General features: G+C 46.1%; 1 protein-coding gene across 1 annotated transcript; it reads right to left on the bottom strand.

Annotated features, from left to right (window-relative positions):
- Positions 1-1791: 1791 nt before the first annotated feature.
- On the bottom strand, positions 1792-15029 carry LOC306938606 (uncharacterized protein). The gene is made up of 3 exons (XM_079522867.1): positions 14884-15029; positions 10059-10119; positions 1792-9510 (listed from the first exon to the last, which is right to left on the bottom strand). Exon 3 carries the CDS (start codon positions 9223-9225, stop codon positions 2137-2139), a length of 7089 nt encoding a protein of 2362 aa, XP_079378993.1. The 5' UTR covers positions 9226-9510; positions 10059-10119; positions 14884-15029; the 3' UTR covers positions 1792-2136.
- Positions 15030-16556: the final 1527 nt, after the last annotated feature.

Here is a 16556-nt window from a genome sequence, read left to right on the forward strand (position 1 = left end):
GTTCACAATCAACATGAATGCAATGGTATTCGCATGAAGAAACAAATTATTTAGTTACTATTTACCGATGAAAAACAGAAAAGTGTTAACGACAAAATAAGGCAGTAATAAGAATTATACTCTCAAATCTTACATTTACCATCAAAAGGTCAATAATAATAATAATAATACATTCGGAAACTTGTCCTCACAGGTTAAACTGTGAAAAACCGTTAAACCTTGAAAAGCACATTAGTAATGTCACAAAAATATCTTTTTACCACCTAAGAAACATTGCAAGAGTCAGACCTTTCCTCTCATTGGAGGACCCTGTATAGACCATCTACAACTAATCCAAAATGCAGCAGCCAGAATTGTAACAAACACCAGGACCACATTATCCCACTACTATAAATAAAGATTATTATTACTATTATATTTTCTCATCGGACACCAGAGCATGGTCACCGTCTGGCTATGAAGAACATAACCGGTGCGAAAACATGTCTGTGGAGCGTGTCAGATGAAACGTGTTGCGGTGGTTATTATTATTATATTTTCTCATCGGACACCAGAGCATGGTCACCGTCTGGCTATGAAGAACATAACCGGTGCGAAAACATGTCTGTGGAGCGTGTCAGATGAAACGTGTTGCGGTGGTTATCATTATATTTTCTCATCGGACACCAGAGCATGGTCACCGTCTGGCTATGAAGAACATAACCGGTGCGAAAACATGTCTGTGGAGCGTGTCAGATGAAACGTGTTGCGGTGGTTATTATTATTATATTTTCTCATCGGACACCAGAGCATGGTCACCGTCTGGCTATGAAGAACATAACCGGTGCGAAAACATGTCTGTGGAGCGTGTCAGATGAAACGTGTTGCGGTGGTTATTATTATAATATTTTCTCATCGGACACCAGAGCATGGTCACCGTGTGGCTATGAAGAACATAACCGGTGCGAAAACATGTCTGTGGAGCGTGTCAGATGAAACGTGTTGCGGTGGTTATCATTATTATATTTTCTCATCGGACACCAGAGCATGGTCACCGTCTGGCTATGAAGAACATAACCGGTGCGAAAACATGTCTGTGGAGCGTGTCAGATGAAACGTGTTGCGGTGGTTATCATTATTATATTTTCTCATCGGACACCAGAGCATGGTCACCGTCTGGCTATGAAGAACATAACCGGTGCGAAAACATGTCTGTGGAGCGTGTCAGATGAAACGTGTTGCGGTGGTTATTATTATTATTCTCGCTCCTATGCCACCAAAATGTGGTACGCCCTACCAACAGTCATTAAGACATGCGAATCCCTTGACTCCTTCAAAACCGCTCTCAAAGGGCACTTACGGACGGCTGCAATTCGAAACTGGCCCCTGTAAAATCGGAATCCCTCAAACACGGACGCAAGGACAACACAAGAGACGGTCGCGGCCACACAGCCAACTCAAGGTATGGCCACTGAGCCGACTTGGGGACCCAACGCAAGGACAACACAAGAGACGGTCACGGCCACACAGCCAACTCAAGGTACGGCCACTGAGCCGACTTGGGGACCCAACGCAAGGACAACACAAGAGACGGTCACGGCCACACAGCCAACTCAAGGTACGGCCACTGAGCCGACTTGGGGACCCAACACAAGGACAACACAAGAAATAGTCACGGCCACACAGCCAACTCAAGGTACGGCCACTGAGCCGACTTGGGGACCCAACGCAAGGACAACACAAGAGACGGTCACGGCCACACAGCCAACTCAAGGTACGGCCACTGAGCCGACTTGGGGACCCAACACAATGACAACACAAGAAATGGTCACGGCCACACAGCCAACTCAAGGTACGGCCACTGAGCCGACTTGGGGACCCAACGCAAGGACAACACAAGAGACGGTCACGGCCACACAGCCAACTCAAGGTACGGCCACTGAGCCGACTTGGGGACCCAACACAAGGACAACACAAGAAATGGTCACGGCCACACAGCCAACTCAAGGTACGGCCACGGAGCCGACTTGGGGACCCAACGCAACTCCTCCAAGGAAATCAAACAAATGAACGGAGCTGAACGTGAATCCCCCCCCACCGCCCAACAATCAATCAATCAAATTTTCTCATCGGACACCAGAGAATCGTGTGGCTTCACTACTCATGATCGGAGGATAATACGCAATACACAGGATTGTGGTAGCTGTAGTAAGTACGCAGCACTCCAGACTGTAGACATTGCTGTGGTCTGGAGATGTACATGTGATCCAACAGCGTGTTCTTGTCTGTGGTCGCCTCCTTGATGAGTTGTGCATATCCTCTGGAGTCTAGCAGCCTGCTTATGGGCCCACCAAAAGTGGGCCCTTGAAGTAGATCTTCATTAAAATCTCCACAGAGTACGATGGGATGGTGGTCCATAATTTCTAAGCCGTCCAGGAGGGCCTTCAGGTTGTCCAGGAACGGGTCACCGTAACGTGGTGGTCTGTACACCGCAGCGATCAGAAGCTTGACAGGGGACTCGATCTTGACGACCACAAACTCCATGTTTGTCACATTGAAAATGTTCCGCCTTTCACTAGCCTGGAAATGGTCCTTCACATACACAGCCACACCGCCGCCGTTCTGTTCTGCACGGTCAGGGTTGCTTGCGTATGACACGTGTCTGTTGCGGCTGAACATGGTGTACCCATCCAATTGCAGACCGTCATCCACAACAGAGCCAGTGAGATGGGTTTCTGTCAAGCACAGGACATCTGCAAGTGGAAATTCGTGATGTTGCCTGATGTCCTGAATGTGAGCCCGTAAGCTTTGCGTGTTGTGATGGACAATCGTCAGCGTTTGCGCTTGGCCCATCCTCTCTCGAAAATGCAACAGTGGCATGACACTGTCCAGTGAGGCGGTCTTCATGGATTCCAGGGCGGCTGTGATTTCCGGATCAGCGTAGATTTTCTTCTCATCAAAGTCGATGATGTGCAATCCTTGCAATGACGTTGTCCTACTGAGGGCAACGTAGGCCATGCCTGGTTGGAAGATCCGTTTCAGGGAAACCACGGCGGATTGCGTAGTCATGCCTTGGACTTTGTGAGCTGTGCAAGCATATGCCAACTTGATGGGAAATTGCCTGCGAATCACTTTCTGGTCACTCAGGTATTCCTCCACCCTTATGATGTGCACTTGCTTAGCGCCAGGTGTAGTTGTGCGATATTTCAGCCCGGCATCAGGCTTGTCTAGCAGAAGCCAAAGCTTGGCTACCGTAGTGCCGTCCTGGTTCACCAGATACTCTACACTATCGATCTTGCCAAATGTCCCGTTGACAAGGCCATCTTCCACATCTATGTTCCTGATGATCATGACAGGGGCGCCTTCCGCAACTTGCAAATTGTCAAGAAGGTCCTTTTGCTGTCCTGTACAGGCTCTGTTAAGACGAGTCATCTGGTGATTCCGTTCATCTCTCCTGTAGTCTTCTGCAGGTATGTCAACGATGTGGGTGTGGAGCTCAGACAAGGACTTGATGTTGTGTGCCGCAACTTCTTTGTTGGTTGCGAAGATGTGCACAACATCCTTGGGACAAAGGTGACGCTCAGTCACTCTCTGAGCAAGAAGATCTTTGTCTGCAACACTCAGCGGATCCTTCTTCCCTTTGACTCTCAGCCGATTGAGAAGTTCTGCGTAGGGCACATCATCTTTCTGTCGCATGATCTCCGTCAACGTGATCATCTGAAAGTGTTCGTGCAAAAGGTCCGGTTTGCATTCCTCGAGCACGCAGAGCGGTTTCCCTTGTGACGTTGGAGGGAGCTGGTGAAAGTCACCTACTGCAAGCACAGACATGCCTCCGAATGGCATCTTGCTGCCTTTAATCTCTTGCAGTCTCCAGTGGACGAAGGCAAACAAGTCTTTGGAAATCATCGACACCTCATCAATGACGATGATCTGCGCATTCCCCAGCTTCGCTCGCATGTCATCCAATCTATTTCCCAAGCCTGTGTAGGGGGGTTTGAGGCTTCTTGGCAACTTCAACAGGGAGTGCAGAGTGTTCCCTGAGATGTTGTATGCTGCAGTTCCAGTGAACGCAGACAGCAGCACTGTGGGCGTAGATGGATCAGTGTCTTCAAACAGTCTGGGGAGTCGACGGAGAATTCTTGTTCCTTCACCGTAGACGCACCTTATCATGTGTGATTTGCCAGTTCCAGCACCTCCAGTGACAAAGTAAAAGAACGGGTCGGGGTTCTGCTCGTTCACGCTCTTCAAGCACCAGTCACGTACAGAGTGAAAAATGGAGGCTTGTGTCTGGTTGAGGTTTCGACACATAGTGAGCAGATGATCCAGGCTCACCTGTGGGGCCGATACAGCAACATGTCCAATATTAGGCACGTCTTGAGCACTGAACTCTGGCACGTCGTCTCGTTCCTCATCATCCAGCGGAATTTCATCTTGTTGGGCAAGACATTCCAATCGATCGAGCTCATTTTCTGCTGCAATGTCGGCCCACGCGTCTTCAGCAGGGCCATTCTTCAGGAACTCCTCCATGGCTTCTTCGATCGATTCACTGTGTTTCTCGAACTTCTTCCTGTTCCTAGCAACAATTATATTGGCTCCCCAAACCTCATCTGTTCCAGGTAATCTCACAGACGCGTTGTGGTAGAACTCTGTGTAGGAGGGGAAGGTTTCGGTTTTCAGCGATGTTTGGTAGCGATGGGGAAGGTAGACTTTAAGCAGGGTGCCATAGTATTTTTCGGGTTCCTTCTGTTCCGAAAATTTCGCATATCTGATGACTGCGGGGTAGCCAACCTTTTTGCGCTTCCTCATGGTTCCCATGTTGTCGGAGAGCTTTACGCAATCCTTCTGTGTAGCTTCGTCACCGTACACAACCCTGTAGTCGGATGCAAATTCAGCTAGACACATGTTGTCAAACTCGGGGGATTTGGGTCTGACATTGTATCTGTCCAGACAATGTGTCATCCATACGTGTTCTGAATCGTCTGGTCTTTTCTGCAGCGTGCTGAGCGGGAGGCTCATTCTCATGGCATTGTCATCCGTGGGGAGGAAGATAACTTGCCGGGAGCATTTCTTCAAATGCAAACTGCAAGTCCGGGCGACTGCCTCCTGTGCGCTAACCTGTCTGTTTTTGACATAGGAGTGAACCAGTTGGTTCATTGCATCCCTCTCGCTCACTTTCGTGGGGTCTATTCCAACCACTACTTGCTTGAGAAGTTCGCCCATCTCACTTTCGGCCTTGGATATGTAGGACAGCATGTAGGAGATGCAGACATAGTGGTCCAGGACAAACTGGATATCCATGTTCGCATTCCAGGCCTTCAGCAAAACTGGGTTGTAGTTATTCACAAAGCCGTCCTTCACTCCACGCTTCATCAAGAGGACATGTGTCTTCCTCATGTCTTGAAGAGAGGCATTGTACTCTTCCCGAGTCAAATTGCACTTTGCCAGCAAGTCCGCTAGGTCAGTCACTTCTGATGTGCCATCAATCAGCATATCAAACAGTGGTTTGAGTTTGGCCATAGAAGCTTGCGTCTGTGCCGTCCGTTTTTTGCCTAAGCCTTTTGCACCGTCCTTTGCCTCCTTTCTTGCACTCTTATTTGCTGCATCATTTCCAGCCGTTGCGCCATCATCCAAATCTTTTTCAAGTTCTTCCTGAATTGGATCAACTGGCGTCGGGTTTGTGATCCACGTTTTGTCCACTGGTGGTTTTGGGAATCCAAACCTGCATGTCTTGCGACCTTTCCTACACGATTTGGTATGGTTTCTGCTGTGCATCTGAACCTCTGTGACAATTTTGTAGAGTATGGGATCTTCGTTCGGATCAGGCAGCTGGCACTTAATGTAGCGGTCTGCAAACTCGCAAATCTTCTCGTCCGAGTCTTCTCCATATACGGGGGCGTCGGCTATCCACATTAAACAATGCAAATGGGGGGACCCTCTTGCTTGGAATTCCACGCGATGGAACCAATCGATGACACGTCCAATTGGAAGAGCCTCCTTATCAAACAGCACGTTTCTATAATACGAACTAACTCGCTTGTCAAACATGCGCATGGTCGTCACTGCATTGCTTCTGAGGATGTCGCATTTGTCATTCCAGTCCAGCTTGTCGAAGTCCACTATTTGGCCTTGCTGTGCTTTGATTGCCTTTATAACCTCCGGCCATCTGAACTCTGCAGCACTTATGGTCAAAAAGAAGGTGGGTGGACCTATCTGACGGACCATGGCAAACAAATCCAACATGGTCTTCTGCCAGTAAGCTGGAGTCCCCCTCATTGGCGACATGAATCTTGTTGCGTCGCGGTTTTTGACCAGTCGCTCGACTTCAGACTTGTTCTGCAACATCTTGTTGTTGATCCGGCGACCATCTTTGGTTTTGGGTTTGCCTTTTCTCAATTGGATTGAGATGGTGTTTTTTGCCAAGTGTGTCTCTGAGACAAACTGTGCAAAGAAGAGATAGGTTTGGTCTCTTGCAAAACGTGCGTCAACACCGAAAAGTCTCGCGTTGAAGTACCTGCTTGGGGACAGTTTGACCCTTCTCTTCCGATCAAACGTGTTCTCTCCAGTGGGAAACAATGTCGGGAAGGCCTTTGCTTCGAGGTTAGGGACTGTGCTGTAGCTGACAGGCTTGTTTCCTTCCGCTGGGGCTATGGTGAATATGCCATCTCCATATGTCATCATGTCCTGCCCAATGTCGTCCGGTTGCAGGCAACTGTCTAGGCCATGTCCAGGTCTCAGCACATCTTGCTCATCCTCAGCACTGGGTGGATGCTGATCCACTGTCCGTGATGAGTCGAGAGCTTCCGTAGAATCAGCCACTTCCATCATTTCGGCCTCATCACAACTGTCCATGCCGTCGTCTGTGGCCGTCTGTTCAGAAGCGGGTAGTTCTTCAAGCGGGTCTACCACAGCTTCACCACTGATGTCGTCCTCGTCTCGGATTGTGATGTTCCTGTAGTCGGGGTGTGTCTCGATGAGTTTCCTCAGAGCCAAAACCACATTCCTCACATTGACAGTGTGAAACAAATGATGGCCTTTGTACCGCATACGTCGCTTCAGCTTCACTCTGTACAAACCAGATGAGTCGAGCCTTCTGGGTAAGGCGTTTATGGTGGTTTCCACGTTTGATGGTACACACACCACAGCACCATGTACAGCTCCTTGTTTGCCTTTAGGGAGAGTGAGAATCTTGGCAAATGGGATGTCTAATGCTGTCATTTGTCTTTCCAGAACATTCAGTTGGCAAAGCTCTGGAGGAATGGCTGCTAGCTCCAAGTTGTTTGCAACAGCTATGTCTGGCATTCTTCCTGCTAGTACAATTCTGTGACAGCATTTACATATCCACTCTCTATGTCTTTCTTTGGGTACAGTGCAATCTTCTGGGCCTCCGCATTCATCGTCACAGAAATGAACATATTTTCCAGTCAAGCATGCTGCAACTACGTCAGGGTTTGTCTTGTACTTTTCCCGATGACAAGGGTCCACTTGACCAGAGAACAGCGCCCGGTGGCACGTTGTGCACACAAATGTTGGTCCATCTTCTATGTCTGCGTGGAATTTCGCTATACAGCAGTCTTGGAGCTGCTTTTCTTGTAAAGCTTTCCTTGCTTCCTTTTCAACGCGCCTATCTTCTACTCGCCTCTTGTTGTCTTCAACGCGCAGTCTGAGCTGCACTCGACATAACTCCATGTACCTTCTTTTTAACTTCAAGGCTTGGCGCATGTCACGGCGCATCTTGAAGAACGCGTCTGTTTTGCATTTGTGGGCCATGTAAAACTTCATGTGTTGCCTGAGCTTTTCCCTGAACTCCTCATCTACATGGAACCTCCTGTTGACATATGCCTTGCTAAATGCCTTGCGCTTCCCCCTGAACTTCTCATCTGTATGATACCTACTGTTGTCATATGCCTTGCTAAATGCCTTGCGCTTCTCTCTGAACACCTCATCCATCTTGTACCTGTACTTGTGCTTCTGCAGTTCCTTCCCTTTGAAATCCAGATCTTTGCTGTATTTGCTTTGGAAGTATGCGCTGTTGTATCCTTTTTGCTTAGCCTTGAATTCTGTATCTATGATGCACCTCTTTGCCCTGTACTTCCGGATATATTCCTTATTCCTGGCCCTAATATCTTCAATTGTGTTTGTCTGTCTTCGAGTTGTTGGTTTCTGTGAACCTGTTTTTCTGCTCAGTTTCCGTCGCCGGCGTTTGTTCAGTTTGTGAAAAGTGTCAGATGAAGTGTTGGACCCCACTTCTGTGGGTGATGAAATGCCTGACTGCAGAGAAGGCTTGGTGCTTGATGGCCCAGTGTTTGTTTCATGTCTGCTAGTTGAGGGTGACGGGGCATTTGTCTCTACATGGGGTGATGGGGCATTTGTCTGTACAAATGTCACTGGCATGAAGTCAAACAGCATTCTGTCAATCGGTATGGAATGTACGCTGACAGTTAGATGGTCAATTTTAGCAATTAGATCATCCAAGTGAGTGAAGGTCATCATTACTGCTGTTCCTCCTTTCCACGGAGCTAAAGGTAGGCCATCATCATTTCTGCTGTGCGGGTCAAACATGCCATATCTTCCCGACGCGTCTCTAAATACAGCAATTGTGTATGGCGATATTGTAAGCAGTGCATGTGTCACATCTGCAGACAAACACTGGAGTCTTGCATGAAGATTCAGCAACCAATGCTGCTGTCTAGTATCTCCTGCTTCTCTCATGTATCCCGTCTCCACATTCGATTTGATCACAGAGTAGTGATTGTGTTCCGTTTCCACATCGAGAGGCGTTTCCTCCATCGACAGGAATTTGCTCTGAAACAGGTTCCGTCTTTTTAGTCTATTGATTGTTCTTCTATACAGACGGTCGCCCATGTCCAGTATCTTGTTGAGATCATCCCTCCTCAACTCAAGTCCCTCATTTTGCTGTGCCAGAAATGTGAGAGACATGCATGTACACTGCTTATTCCTTGAAAAATTGGGATATAAATTATGAGCCTGGCTTCTGGATGCTTGCACAGAGATCACAGCAGATGGTTGAATGAGTGGTTCATGCACAGGGTCCCTGTTGGAAAGGTCAATGGCATGCCGAGCTTTTTTTGGAGAAGGCTGCACGAGTGGAGAAATGGTCTCCTGTTTCTTCTCATCGACTTCCTCGACTGAAGCGCTACCGTTTGGTGATTGTGAAAGGTTGGCCTTAGCAGGGCTATTAGCCCAGAACTTCTTTTTAGCCGCAGATCTCTGCTTTGGACGAGGCATGATGTCACAATGTTATGTGACAAAATAATGACTAGATCTAAACGTGTTAAAAATCACAATTTACCTGTAAATATGCAGTCTGTAACCAAGAATTAACTTACTTACCGTTACATATATGTACTCTCTAACTAACCAAGAATGAACTTACCGTTAAATATATGTAGTCGCGAACTAACCAAGAATGAAATTACTTACCGTTACTATATGTAGTCTCTAACTAACCAAGAATGAACTTTCTTACCGTTATATATGAAGTCACTGGTGTAGCTGTTCAGATGTGATGACCTAAGCAGTAAATGAAATAGGCAAAATTAGAATAGCAATGTGGTATTACCGTATAACACAAAAAAGCAACCCCAATGACAAACTGAATTTAGTAGTGCAACCACTAACTAACGTTACAATTTATTTCTAAGAGTAGGAAGGTAACATTTGTAAAATGTGTGGACACAGGATGCAATTAAAGTGGTGAAGTGTTGAAAGCTAATAACATGTAGTGGCATGGAGGCATGTCCCATTATGTAAACTAGAGTAGACATCACATAAGGTCAATGTCCTAACATCAATCATCGTGGTTTGTTAATTAGCAGAGTTCAATGTAACAGTATTTAGGAGACATATTTAAAGACCTCCATGTAAGTTATGTGAAGTCCATAAGATGGTCACATAGGTCATCAGGTCACATAGGTCATCAATTTCACCATAACACTGCCATGCTGGAGTGACCGAGTGTGAGTGAGCAAGTGGCCAAGATTTTTGCTTTAGGATTCTTTACAATTAACTGAATGATGTCAAAGAAGTGTCCATTTGCTAACAATACAAAAGTGACAAACCTAGTGACGGACCAGTCCGGGTCACCACAGCCTGTGGTGACCAGTGTCTCCCTCTCTGGAACTGTAATTTGACACACACACACACACACACACACACACACACACACACACACACACACACACACACACACACACACACACACACACACACACACACACACACACACACACACACACACACACACACACACACACACACACACACAGTTAGAGTATAGTATAACATTATTACACGAGTCTTCACAGTGATGTAAATAGGTTTTCAATGTAATAGGTCCTGGGACTCAGGGGTGGTCTGTTAGATGGGTCGCAGGGACATTTGATGAGTCCTACTTCAACAATGTTAGAGTACAGTACTGCAGTGGTTGTCAAAGTGGGGTCCAGAGACCCCCATGGGTCCTTGAGGAAGTTCCAGGGGGTCCCCAGCTAAAATATATAGACTGGAAGCAGATGGTCCCTTGTATCTGTATATCTGAGAACATACAAATGGCCACTGGGTCCATTTGTACACAGTTAAATTGACATTGGTTTTACAATATAGATTGGGGTGCCAGAGAAATGTCATTAAATGGGGGTCCAAGTCAAGGCCTAATACATGCCAGTTTGACATCTATTAGGCCTGGGACTAGTTTGACATGGATTAGGCCTTGGACCCCAGGTCCTTGAAATTCAAATAATTGAGAATCACTGAGCCATACGAATCTTGTATGGGTGTTGCTGCACTGGCATATATTTTCAAATGTTGGTCTGTATCAATTTGGGGGTCCTTGATATGAAAAGGTTTAAGAACCACTGCAGTACCCCACACACACACACACACCAAAATATTTTACAAACATAGCAGATGTACAAGCTTACAAGGCGTATGTAGTAGGGATGTGAAACGACTCATATTTGGCAAATAAGTCGAGACCGCAAATCAATGTGTCGATGGATTTTTTTCCTTTTGTGTTTTGCTGCGCAACTGTTGAGAACGCAACTATGCAGTCATTTAAGCAACACAACGTATGCAGCAGCATCCATATGTTTAGTTCAACCACACTGAACCCAACACACACACACACACACACACACACACACACACACACACACACACACACACACACACACACACACACACACACACACACACACACACACACACACACACACACACACACACACACACACCTCGGTCATAGTTTTCAACAAAAACAACACTGCCACTGGTCTATTTCACGAGGCGCTGCTGCGCAGTATAAATGTTTTACAAACATAGCACAAGGGCTCACACGACGTATCATCCACGACGCTGTGAGCTCCTCGGTCTGCTATCTTAGGTGTGTGACATGCTAGTTTGACATGCATTAGGCCTCAGACCCCCAGGTCCTTGACATTGAAATGGTTGAGAACCACTGCTCAAGCTGTAAAGATCTTCTCGTTTGGGGGTGCCTTCCCTGGCATATATTTTAAAATGGGGGTCTGTATGCAATTTGGGGGTCCTTGACATGAAAAAGTTTAAGTACTGCAGTACTGAGTACAGTATTGCATTCCATGACCCCCGGAGGGTGACATGATTGCATCATTAACAATTAGCCATCATCCGCATTCTGAAGGGAACATTTGCTGAAAGTAGCAGATCTTCAAGTTCCCTTTTGCACAACCCAGATCGCTGGAAAGAAATATCACTCTGATATCAGAACAGCCCAACATATATATATTTTTTGTACAAAGTAACAGATCTACACGCTCCTTTTAGCACAACCTAGACCCCTGGTATAGAAAAATCACACCCGTGTGAAGTGAGTGGTGCAACTCCGTGTGGGGGTCCCCAGGGGGGCAAGTTCCTGACCCACAGGAACGCACCCAGGGTGCCGGCCCGATTCTGGTGAGCCGCCCCGTGTCCGAAACAGTTGAGAAGTGACAGATTTACCGTGTGGGGGTCCCTCTACTGTACTGTACTGTACTGGCACACCCGAAATCACCATATATACAGTTAATATGTGTGTGTGTTGGGTTGCGCACAGGTGGTGAAAAACAACCATGCTGTTTTCGTGCTCAGACACACCCACCCAGCCAGGCAGGCACCCAGCCATTTGCACCACTCAAATAAATATCACACCGATATCAGAACATCCCAAAAAGCCACCTGGTTATAGAACCAGTGTCCTGTTCTTCAACCAACTAAACCCAGTAGAGCAGTGGTTTCCAAACGTTTTCATGTCAAGGACTTCCAAATTCACACCAATTAGCCTGCGGACCCTCATTTGAAAATATATGCCAGGGACCCCCATAACTCCATAAGAAGATTTTTTTTTACAGCCCTAGCAGTGATTCTCAACCCATTTCATTTCAAGGACCCCCAGTTTGACATGCATTAGTCTACAAACCCCCATTTAATGGCATTTCTATCTCTGGGACCACCAATTTATATTGTGAAAACAATGTTAATGAATTGCAAATGGACCCAAGTGGAGCCTAATGGGTTCATTTGGTTCCATTTGTATACTCTCAGAGTTAGACCCATAAGGGTCCATTTGGTTCCAAATTATCATTTTGCTGGGGACCCACTGGAACTCCCTCAAGGACCCCTGGGGGTCCCCGGACCCCACTTTGGGACGCCCAATTTATATTGTAAAATCAATGTTCATTTAACTCTGAGAGCACAAATGTAACCAAATGGACCCGTAACGGGTCCATTTGGTTCCATTTGTTACGGGTCCATTTGTACACTCAGAGCTACAGACACATAAGAGTCCATTTGGTTCCAAACTATCATTTTGCTGGGGACCCCCTGGAACTCCCTCAAGGACCCCTGGGGGTCCCCGGACCCCACTTTGGGACCCACTACAGTAGAGTACAACAAGAAACAACAAACTTTATAACCAACACCAGGTTACCCCTTTTAGACCTGAGGATGATTCTACAAATGCCCTCTAAATTTAAACAGTTTTCTGACCCCGATCTGAAAATATGTTGTTCCAGGGACCTCCCAGAATCAAAGATTTGAGTTAAAAACATTCGCTCTGATAGAATATATAAGGATTTGCACCACATTTTCACGATTTTTCAAAAATAGCAGATCTACAAGCTTGCTATGAGCTTGTAGATCTGCTATTTTTCAACAGCTAAAGTATAACAATGCTTAAAACACCAAAAGGGGTTACCGCCCAGAATGGGTTATACAACCAATGCCCAGTTATGCATGGGATAGTGCGGGTACAGTGACTGACCCCTGGTATAGAAAAAAATATCACACAGAACAGCCCAACATACGTATATTTGTTTTTTACATAATTAATTAGCTAGCATCACCATTCTGAGGGGAACATTTGCTGAAAGTAGCAGATCTACAAGCTCCCTTTTGCACAACGTAGACCTTTGGTATAGAAAGAAATCAGAACAGCCTAACAAGCCACCTGGTTATAGAACCAGTGTCCAGTGCAACCAACTAAACCCAGTAGAGCAGTGGTTCCCAAACTCACACCAATTAGCCCACGGACCCTCATTTGAAAATATATGCCAGGCCCAGGGCAGGGACCCCCATAAGAGAAGAATTGTATGGCTCTAGCAGTGATTCTCAACCCGTTTCATTTATTGCATTAGTCTACCGACCCCCATTTAATGGCATTTCTATCTCTGGGACCCCCAATTTATATTGTAAAAATCACACCTGTGTGAACTGAGTGGTGCAACTCCCCCCCCCCCTCTGTCTCTCATTAGCAGGCAGAAGTGCAGCACTATCTCTCTCTCTCTCTCCATTTCTGGCACAACAGCGCCACTTGTGGTAGTCATTGGTACTCGTGCTCATAGTGACATAGTCACATAGGTAGTCACATAGGTGAACACACGGACACGGACATTGCTGTTCGTTGGAGTGGTTGCGCCACTCAAAAATCAATGTTAATTGAACTCTGACTGTACAACATGGAACCAAATGGACCCTGGTTCCATTTGTACACTCTCAGAGTTACAGACCCATAAGCGTGCATTTGGTTCCAAACTATCATTTTGCTGGGGACCCCCTGGAACTCCCTTAAGGAGCCAGGTTAACACCATGTTATACAACCAATGCCCATGCAGTTCACCCACAGTGAACACACCATGTTTAGTACACACAACCACCAGTCACACACACACACACACACACACACACACAACCACCAGTCACACACAACCACCTGTCACACACACACACACACACACACACACACGGGGGGGGGGGGGGTCCGCGGAGTACGGGGGGGGGGGTCCGCGGAGTTCGGCGCGGGGGTCCGCGTTAGTATGCGTGGGAGGATACAGTGACAGACACTCAGTGTTACCGTCTGTTAACCATTATCAGCACTCCGCTGTTATTCTCAAAGTAGTTACGCTAGAGAATTCTGAGGCAACGTGGCGACGACCGAATTATTCTCTTTTTTTTTTACAACACGTTCTAACTCCTACATGGATTTAATTGTTTATAACGTCGGATGAGGTCTGATGCGGCCATGCAAAAATGATTATGGCGTGTAGACGATGGATTAACCACACACACACACACACACACACACACCACACACAGTCAACAAAAACACTGCCATTACCAGTGTCTTTAATTAGCTGTGCAGTGTGAAGGTTGTAGCTTGGTTATTTTACCAAGACGACGTCTTCAAACCAAGTTTCAATACAACACAAAGCAGCATTGGTGTGTGGTGTACTGGTTATGCCGGTGGCGTTAGCTGGTGTGTGTGTGTGTGTGTGTGTGTGTGTGTGTGTGGTTATGACGGTCAAACTAGGTGGTTTGAAAACTTTTTTTTACCAAGAAAACAATTTTGATTAAGAAAAGGATTTGTTGTGAACTTACCTCCGATCTTGTTCCTGTAAGCCACAGAAAAGGACACACAAAAAAACAGCAAAACAAGAATACAAAAAATAGCAGTTGTACACAATAGATATATCCAGAGAAGTTGCAGTGGCGGGTCGAGTCAGTTTCCCTCAAAAACACGTCTGTTGTCGGCTCAGTGTCTGAGAGAAATGAGTGACGGAGAGAAATATTCAAACAACGCCAACAAAATTCGCCAATTGGAACGCAGCTCCTCAGTGTGAATTGATTACCATACAAGCTGTACTCAGTTCATTGATTGTCCGTAAAGTGAAGACGCACATGTGTCTGTCTCATAGAGTATATATATGGTCTGTCTGGCTGAGTGACAGTCCGTCCGTCCCCATTAGCCCGCCTACTGTATCCGGTTATTTGTGCACAGACAGGTCGTCAAACGGAAGACCATTTCCGTATCCTCTTCAGACAGGATACAACATTTCACAGAAGCGATTTAAGTATTTATTAACAGTTTGCAGAATTACAGTACATTTCAAGCACAATTCAATCCAAAAACTTAACTAAGGACGAGACCATACATTACACTTGTTTACAATATGGTCCACCATGTTCAATTCATCAGAATTATTTTGTGAAACAGTCAACTAAAAAGAAAGAAATACGCCTTTAGCTCTTGGCTGGGGGGTTATCATCATCATTGTGGGAATAAGAGGTTTTGTAGGCCTTTTTCCTCGTATTTACGGCTCAAATCGCGCTGGATAAACCTAGCGTGCATGTTTAGTGGCTCAATAGTAAATCCATGTCGCCACCTGATTAAAATATGAATGCTTCTAAAGACCCTTAAATAGACGTTGTTGACATTAGTGATATGCGAGGGGGGGGGGGGGGGGTCTCTTCTTCTACACGCGTAAATAGAATGTGACTGAACGGTGCCAGACGCCTAACTATCGCTACTGCCCCCTGGCGGCGGATAAGATATAGAGCCGTCCATTACAATGTCAAATCAGGTCTGTGATCGTGTGTAAATAATTGGGAAGGGATTCATCCCCAAAAAAACGTATGCATAGATTATTTTTCATAAATAATGATAACACAGTAGGCCAGGGAGATTTTTTTATGAGACTGGTCTAGGCAATAATAATAATAATAATAATAATAATAATAATAATAATAATAATAATAATTGTGCTAGCCAATTACACGGTCAAGTTACCCCATGTGTAAGTATTTCGGAGGGGATTTATCCCCCCCAAATCATGTTTTAGCTACAAATGGTTACATTTTTCGCATTTGCGGCGCCCCCTATGAACGAAAAAAAGCCCTCCCAGTAATTTTGCCAGACAATTACAATGTCACGTCACCCCTGTGATCATGCGTAAGTAATTCGGAAGGTATTTATCCCCCAAAAATCATGCTTTTGCGATACACGGTTACATTTTTCGCATTTGCGGCGCCCCCTATAGATGAAAATGGAATTGCTTTCGGCTCTGGGTTGAGTAACCCACCCGTGACAAGTGATTCAAATTTGGGATGGATTGGACATTCCGTTCGTGATTTGTGGCGTTTTTTGTAAAGTAGGCCCCTCCCACTAACTTTGGAAGCCGATTACGGCCGAACGATACGCACTATCAAAGTTCTGCCGTTGGTGTTTTCATCGGAATGGTCCAGAGATCATGTGTACTGATTTTTGTGAGATT

The sequence above is a fragment of the Electrona antarctica genome (genome assembly GCF_951216825.1).
Source record: "Electrona antarctica genome assembly, chromosome: 15".
Classification (NCBI taxonomy): Eukaryota; Metazoa; Chordata; class Actinopteri; order Myctophiformes; family Myctophidae; genus Electrona; species Electrona antarctica.